This window comes from Coregonus clupeaformis, chromosome 35 (assembly GCF_020615455.1).
Source record: "Coregonus clupeaformis isolate EN_2021a chromosome 35, ASM2061545v1, whole genome shotgun sequence".
NCBI classification, from domain to species: domain Eukaryota; kingdom Metazoa; phylum Chordata; class Actinopteri; order Salmoniformes; family Salmonidae; genus Coregonus; species Coregonus clupeaformis.
The window spans coordinates 13,741,555-13,750,272 of record NC_059226.1 but is presented as its reverse complement, the minus strand read 5'-3'; the positions used below and the strand labels follow the sequence as shown (position 1 = coordinate 13,750,272).

At 42.9% G+C, this 8,718-nt stretch overlaps 1 protein-coding gene across 1 annotated transcript in view; it reads right to left on the bottom strand.

The window, feature by feature from the left end:
• Window positions 1-3,181: 3,181 nt before the first annotated feature.
• The window catches only part of LOC123481198 (transient receptor potential cation channel subfamily M member 4-like), a 94,791-nt gene continuing 89,254 nt past the window's right edge, over window positions 3,182-8,718 (bottom strand). The window contains exons 23-27 of the mRNA XM_045211144.1: window positions 5,761-5,942; window positions 4,781-4,913; window positions 4,394-4,466; window positions 3,999-4,092; window positions 3,182-3,799 (exon numbers count right to left, since the gene is read on the bottom strand). Coding sequence (XP_045067079.1) covers window positions 3,771-3,799; window positions 3,999-4,092; window positions 4,394-4,466; window positions 4,781-4,913; window positions 5,761-5,942 — 511 coding nt within the window. The 3' untranslated portion in view covers window positions 3,182-3,770. The remainder of the gene's footprint in view (window positions 3,800-3,998; window positions 4,093-4,393; window positions 4,467-4,780; window positions 4,914-5,760; window positions 5,943-8,718) is intronic.

Below are 8,718 nucleotides of genomic sequence, written 5' to 3'. Positions count from 1 at the left end.
TTAGTGGGACTATCATTTGTTTTTCAACAGGACAATGACCCAACAAACCTCCAGGCTGTGTAAGGGCTATTTTACCAAGAAGGAGAGTGATGGAGTGCTGCATCAGATGACCTGGCCTCCACAATCCCCCGATCTCAACCAAATTGAGATGGTTTGGGATGAGTCGGACCGCAGAGTGAAGGAAAAGCAGCCAACAAGTGCTCAACATACAGTGGGGAGAACAAGTATTTGATACACTGCCGATTTTGCAGGTTTTCCTACTTACAAAGCATGTAGAGGTCTGTCATTTTTATCATAGGTACACTTCAACTGTGAGAGACAGAATCTAAAATCCAGAAAATCACATTGTATGATTTTTAAGTAATTAATTTGCATTTTATTGCATGACATAAGTATTTGATACATCAGAAAAGCAGAACTTAATATTTGGTACAGAAACCTTTGTTTGCAATTACAGAGATCATACGTTTCCTGTAGGTCTGGGCCAGGTTTGCACACACTGCAGTAGGGATTTTGGCCCACTCCTTCAGGTTTCGGGGCTGTCGCTGGGCAATACAGACTTTCAGCTCCCTCCAAAGATTTTCTATTGGGTTCAGGTCTGGAGACTGGCTAGGCCACTCCAGGACCTTGAGATGCTTCTTACAGAGCCACTCCTTAGTTGCCCTGGCTGTGTGTTTCGGGTCGTTGTCATGCTGGAAGACCCAGCCACGACCAATCTTCAATGCTCTAACTGAGGGAAGGAGGTTGTTGGCCAAGATCTCGCGATACATGGCCCCATCCATCTTCCCCTCAATACAGTGCAGTCGTCCTGTCCCCTTTGCAGAAAAGCATACCCAAAGAATGATGTTTCCACCTCCATGCTTCACGGTTGGGATGGTGTTCTTGGGGTTGTACTCATCCTTCTTCTTCCTCCAAACACGGCGAGTGGAGTTTAGACCAAAAAGCTCTATTTTTGTCTCATCAGACAACATTACCTTCTCCCATTCCTCCTCTGGATCATCCAGATGGTCATTGGCTAACTTCAGACGGGCCTGGACATGCGCTGGCTTGAGCAGGGGGACCTTGCGTGCGCTGCAGGATTTTAATCCATGACGGCGTAGTGTGTTACTAATGGTTTTCTTTGAGACTGTGGTCCCAGCTCTCTTCAGGTCATTGACCAGGTCCTGCCGTGTAGTTCTGGGCTGATCCCTCACCTTTCTCATGATCATTGATGCCCCACGAGGTGAGATCTTGCATGGAGCCCCAGACCGAGGGTGATTGACCGTCATCTTGAACTTCTTCCATTTTCCAATAATTGCGCCAACAGTTGTTGCCTTCTCACCAAGCTGCTTGCCTATTGTCCTGTAGCCCATCCCAGCCTTGTGCAGGTCTACAATTTTATCCCTGATGTCCTTACACAGCTCTCTGGTCTTGGCCATTGTGGAGAGGTTGGAGTCTGTTTGATTGAGTGTGTGGACATGTGTCTTTTATACAGGTAACGAGTTCAAACAGGTGCAGTTAATACAGGTAATGGGTGGAGAACAGGAGGGTTTCTTAAAGAAAAACTAACAGGTCTGTGAGAGCCGGAATTCTTACTGGTTGGTAGGTGATCAAATAATTATGTCATGCAATAAAATGCAAATTAATTACTTAAAAATCATACAATGTGATTTTCTGGATTTTTGTTTTAGATTCCGTCTCTCACAGTTGAAGTGTACATATGATAAAAATTACAGACCTCTACATGCTTTGTAAGTAGGAAAACCTGCAAAATCGGCAGTGTATCAAATACTTGTTCTCCCCACTGTATGTGGAACTCCTTCAAGACTGTTGGAAAAGCATTCCAGGTGATGCTTATTGAGAGAATGCCAAGAGTGTGCAAAGCTGTCATCAAGGCAAAGGGTGGCTATTTGAAGAATCTGAAATATAAAATATATTTTGATTTGTTGAACACTTTTTTGCTTACTACATGATTCCATATGTGTTATTTCATAGTTTTGATGTCTTCACTATTATTCTACAATGTAGAAAATAGTAAAAATGAAGAGTGAATGAGTAGGTGTTCTAAAACATTTGACTGGTAGTGTATATCATTTGCTAACTTTGCCATGAAATGAGCAGCAGCAGTAAGCCTACAGATCCATCGCAAGACCGGCCCATTATATGGCACATTCCTCACTTGCTAGATTCAGCAATTAAAGGGCCAGATGCACAATTAAAGGATTACAATCAAAAATCTATGTGTTAGTTTTCTTCCAGACCAAAACAAATGTGTCTTCTGAAGTGGTTTAATCATTGACACGGAGTCAGCATTTCAATTTCGTTGTTTCTCTATGAACAATTGTAATTTTGAGAGTGAAAAACAAAACAAATCTAAAACCAGGAAAAACGAAACTGAAGGCCCCCCTTCGAGTTGTTTCTTAACCATTATTTTACCAGGTATATTGACAGAAAACAGTTATCTTGTACACTAAGAACCCGGGGAAGAGTTGCAGGGGAGAGGAGAAGAGAAGAATGTGCTTATTTGAAAGCTCGAAAAAAATGAGTAGCTCGCAAAAAGGTTGGAGACCCCTAGTGTATGCTACATAGAAATAATGACACTTAAATCCTCAATATTTTGTTAGTCTTATATTTATTTACCAAGGTGTAGATTACAACACACATTCCAGTGTTCAAACTTGTAACAAGGCTGCATGCGATTATTACTAATGCGACTCTGCACATCCAATGGCAATGTCCGCGATAGGTATAATGCCGGGAGCCATTTGCTGATTTGACAGCTCCAACGCAGTTACACCTCCGACATCGCCTAAATAAAAACAATGAAACTACTATGCAGTTGCCGGTTATCGCGGGTTAAGGCAGAACTGATTGAATCTAGCCCATAACCTTTTACTGCAGTGGGCTAAATCAGGGTCACACAAGAGTGATTATTGGTAGTCTTAAACATATCTACTTTGAAACAAAAGTATACACCTCACACACATGGTTATGGGCTTAAAAAAAGGAGACACCTGTACCATGTCAGATATAGAGTAGAAATGTATTCAATTTTGAGTTTGCAGTCCAATATTGCAGTTTATATACATCACAGAAGACTGAAATATAACAAAATTGTTTGACATAGAAACACCGGATTTTTATTGTATTTTTTTTACCTTGATTAATTATGAAATTATGAAAAATATTAATAACATTCCACCCATGAGGCCAAAGAGGTCGCTTTTGGTCATTGACTGCAGAAAACAGCTACTGGAGCGTATTTTCGAGTGCAAAACCAAAAAGCAACATACAAACAATGTGGGTTTTTGTGATTGTGTCAGGTTGAATGCGTTTGTACTTGCTAATGTCATTATGGGGGTAGAGTAATTTTAATTGTACCTTTTAAAAAGGACTGTACATATTACATTAAGAACAGATTGTCCTTCCATTCTATAACCCACAGGAACAAGATTTCTAGACCAACATAGGAACAACAAAGTGTAACATAGAAGAGCAACAATGGTCCACATACAAAATGGCAGCAGTTCAAATGATCAACGCTTAAAAACGACATTGAAAGGATGGCTGAATGAGCATCGAGTCCATGTTTGGCCTTTCTTGACCTTCTTTGGCCCTGAGTAACAGTGTTTGTAGGTGTGTGTGTGTGTGTGTGTGTGTGTGTGTTTAAAGCGATAACATACACCTACCCCTGATCCACAAGAGGAACATTTGTCATCATCAACATTGATGGACAGCTAAGAGGCGTGTGTGTGCACGTCTAGATTTCACTATTCTCCATCAGACATTGGTCAGCTAGTTGGAGAGAGAGGGGTCAGATCTGAAAGAGAAAACACAACAGAAACTGGAATTGGTACATAAAACCAAGTAATAAAATGTGCTGGGGATCAATAAAGTTAATGTACATTTTATATTAATTGACTGGAGAGGTAGGAGGCCACCTTGCATAGAAATTGATCATATATGTAACCTATATCATATATACTGTATGTATTACAAATATCTGTATGCAACCTTACCTCTGAGAGAGGGCGGAGGACGTGTGGTCTTTATCAAGTTACTCTGAGAGAGAGCCTCCGTCATCCAGGAGAGGGCACTAGAACAGTACTCCAACTGGGAATGTGAGAGAGACGGAGAGAGAAAGAGAGAGCGAGAGCGAGAACCATGACGGATGTGGTGTGTTCAGTGCTGAGCAGGCAGATGCAACAGCTGCAGTCCAAATTCAGACACACATACTGATGATTACACACTAACGAACACAGACCCCCACACACACCCACTAAACCATCCTGCCCATTTAGGACCACTGAAACTTCTGGCACGTGTGTCTGGTTGCCACTGGGCAGATAAAGCAGGGTGTTTGCAGCCTGTGTGTGAGCTGCGACCAGTGGCAGCGGCCCAGGCTGACACTGACCTTGGTCTCCAGCATTCTCAGCCTGCGGTCGTGGTCCCGGATCTCTGCCATCTGCTTTAATACACTGTCCACCCTTCCAACACGACCACAACACAGGACCACAACACAGGTTAGGGGTCAATTCACCTCTCAGTCAATTCAGGAAGTGAATTGATGTACGATTCATGAATTTAAAATGTTATTGACCCGATCCCTAACACAAGAAGTGAATTGAAGTTCGATTCATGAATTTAAAATGTTATTGGTCCGATCCCTAACACAGGAGGTCCCATCAGCTACAGCATTTCAACCATTCTATTCATAGGCCAGATAGAAGCCGAGCTGTTAACTGAAGCTGTTAAATGAATCTGGCATTTAGTCTAGGTGAGAGATGGAGAGATGTCTCACTTGACGGAGGTACGTTTGAGTCTCTCTGAGTCTCTCTCTCTCTCTCGTTTGTTCTGGGCAAACAGTATATTCTCCTTCTGGATGGCCTCCCATGTGTTCAGTCTACTGGCCTGCCTACCATGGATCTCCAGAACTGAAGGATGGATAGAGGAGGAGGGGAAAAGAGGGAAGAACAAAGAAATTGTGAAGAAGAGAAAATGTGAAAAATGGAAGTGGACTTCTAAAATACTTGGACGTTCAATACCTTAAGTGAATTATCTGATCATTGGTCTTCCTCCAGGGCCGGTGTTATAGGTGGCCCTTAGGGGGCGTGGCCCGTCCCTACCGCATATCCTTGCCCGTCCAAACAAAATATTAAAATATGAATAATTTATTTGACAGAGACACGCAAAGACAGAAAGGTGCATCAATCTCAGATAAAGCATCCGGGTGAGCGAAACAGCGCCCCTCTGTCTCAGTAAGTGTAGTCCATGTATCTGATGCTGTCTGGCCAAAAAGAGTATGACATGTCATACTCTCATACTCTTTTTGGCCAGACAGCATCAGATATATGGGCTATATTCAGACAGAGGGGCGCTCGCTCTGATGCTTTCTCCGGTGAGATAGTTCCAGCCACTTGCGAATTGAAGGAAAGTTGGTGGGTGCACATTGTACTGTTCAGATGCTGGAATAATTTTGGGAAGATAACCTACTTTTTGAAGTGATTTGTTTGACAACCAGATGAAAACATAACTGGTTGTGTTCATGCCACATTAAAAGGTAATACATTTTTACAGTTAAATTACATGTCATTACTATAAAACCAATGATTTTTATTTTTTATACATAGGATGTCCGGTGAAAAAACGTGCCACCCTATTGAAATCAAATGCCTGTCCAACTGATTCGTTCTGGCGCCGGCCCTGTTTTCCTCCCTCTGTCTCCCTTTCTCCCTCCCCTACTCACTCCCTCCCTTTCCTCTCCCTCCCTCCATCTCTCACCAAAGTGTTTGATCTTCATGGAGGGGATCTTGCGGATGTGTCTCTTGATGAAGATTTGGAGGTGGGAGATGAGGATGAAGGGTGGTGCCAGACAGGGTCTGGAATGGTACTCCACGATCAGGTTGTAGCGCTGGAACTTCCAGTAGTTGTCGCTGTGCTCCTGCACTTCAGAGAACGTGTGACTGGAGGAAAGACAGAGAGAGAGAGACAGTGAAAAGGCTGAATATCAGGGAATAGGTGACTCTCGCTCATATAAAACAATATTGGTTTTATTATACTTTTTAGTTCATGACGTTTTGGGCCCTAATGACACACATGAAAGCAGAGCCAGAAAAACATATGCCATTAGGACAACACTCAAATAAAACAAGGTGATTAAATTAAATTAAATCCAACAACACTATTGTGTTGCATTTTTCCTATTTTGTTGCCTTACAACCTCGAATTAAAATAGATTTTTGGGGGGTTTGTATCATTTGATTTACACAACATGGCTACCACTTTGAAGATGCAAAATATTTTTTATTGTGAAACAAACATAAATAAGACAAAAAAACAGAACTTGAGCGTGCATAACTATTCACCCACCCCAAAATAAATACAGTGGGGGAAAAAAGTATTTAGTCAGCCACCAATTGTGCAAGTTCTCCCGCTTAAAAAGATGAGAGAGGCCTGTAATTTTTATCATAGGTACATGTCAACTATGTCAAGGATTTTTTATGAATTTATTTGCAAATTATGGTGGAAAATAAGTATTTGGTCAATAACAAAAGTTTCTCAATACTTTGTTATACAGTGAGGGAAAAAATTATTTGATCCCCTGCTGATTTTGTACATTTGCCCACTGACAAAGACATGATCAGTCTATAATTTTAATGGTATGTTTATTTGAACAGTGAGAGACAGAATAACAACAAGAATATCCAGAAAAATGCATGTCAAATATGTTATAAATTGATTAGCATTTTAATGAGGGAAATAAAATATTTGACCCCTCTGCAAAACATGACTTAGTACTTGGTGGCAAAACCCTTGTTGGCAATCACAGAGGTCAGACGTTTCTTGTAGTTGGCCACCAGGTTTGCACACATCTCAGGAGGGATTTTGTCCCACTCCTCTTTGCAGATCTTCTCCAAGTCGTTAATGTTTCGAGCCTGACGTTTGGCAACTCGAACCTTCAGCTCCCTCCACAGATTTTCTATGGGATTAAGGTCTGGAGACTGGCTAGGCCACTCCGGGACCTTAATGTGCTTCTTCTTGAGCCACTCCTTTGTTGCCTTGGCCGTGTGTTTTGGGTCATTGTCATGCTGGAATACCCATCCACGACCCATTTTCAATGCCCTGGCTGAGGGAAGGAGGTTCTCACCCAAGATTTGACGGTACATGGCCCTGTCCATCGTCCCTTTGATGCGGTGAAGTTGTCCTGTCCCCTTAGCAGAAAAACACCCCCAAAGCATAATGTTTCCACCTCCATGTTTGACGGTGGGGATGGTGTTCTTGGGGTCATAAGCAGCATCCCTCCTCCTCCAAACACGGCGAGTTGAGTTGATGCCAAAGAGCTCCATTTTGGTCTCATCTGACCACAACCCTTTCACCCAGTTCTCCTCTGAATCATTCAGATGTTCATTGGCAAACTTCAGACGGGCCTGTATATGTGCTTTCTTGAGCAGGGGGACCTTGCGGGCGCTGCAGGATTTCAGTCCTTCACGGCGTAGTGTGTTACCAATTGTTTTCTTGGTGACTATGGTCCCAGCTGCCTTGCGATCATTGACAAGATCCTCCTGTGTAGTTCTGGACTGGTTCCTCACCGTTCTCATGATCACTGCAACTCCACAAGGTGAGATCTTGCATGGAGCCCCAGGCCGAGGGAGATAGACAGTATTTTGTGTTTCTTCCATTTGCGAAAAATCGCACCATCTGTTGTCACCTTCTCACCAAGCTGCTTGGCGATGGTCTTGTAGCCCATTCCAGCCTTGTGTAGGTCTACAATCTTGTCCCTGACATCCTTGGAGAGCTCTTTGGTCTTGGCCATGGTGGAGAGTTTGGAATCTGATTGATTGATTGCTTCTGTGGACAGGTGTCTTTTATACAAGTAACAAACTGAGATTAGGAGCACTCCCTTTAAGAGTGTGCTCCTAATCTCAGCTCGTTACCTGTATAAAAGACACGTGGGAGCCAGAAAGCTTTCTGATTGAGAGGGGGTCAAATACTTATTTCCCTCATTAAGATGCAAATCAATTTATTACATTTTTGCATTGTGTTTTTCTGGATTTTTTTGTTGTTATTCTGTCTCTCACTGTTCAAATAAACCTACTATTAAAATTATAGACTGACTTCATTGTCAGTGGGCAAACGTACAAAATCAGCAGGGGATCAAATACTTTATTCCCTCACTGTATACGCTTTGTTGGCAATGACACAGGTCAAACGTTTTCTGTAAGTCTTCACAAGGTTTTCACACACTGTTGCTGGTATTTTGGCCCATTCCTCCATGCAGATCTCCTCTAGAGCAGTGATGTTTTGGGGCTGTCGCTGGGCAACACAGACTTTCAACTCCCTCCAAAGATTTTCTATGGGGTTGAGATCTGGAGACTGGCTAGGCCACTCCAGGACCTTGAAATGCTTCTTACGAAGCCACTCCTTCGTTGCCCGGGCGGTGTGTTTGGGATCATTGTCATGCTGAAAGACCCAGCCATGTTTCATCTTCAATGCCCTTGCTGATGGAAGGAGGTTTTCACTCAAAATCTCAAGATACATGGCCCCATTCATTCTTTCCTTTACACGGATCAGTCGTCCTGGTCCCTTTGCAGAAAAACAGCCCAAAAGCATAATGTTTCCACCCCCATGCTTCACAGTAACCTCCCGAGTGGTGCAGTGGTCTAAGGCACTGCATCGCAGTGCTAGCTGTGCCACTAGAGATCCTGGTTCGAATCCAGGCTCTGCTGTAGCCTGCCGCAA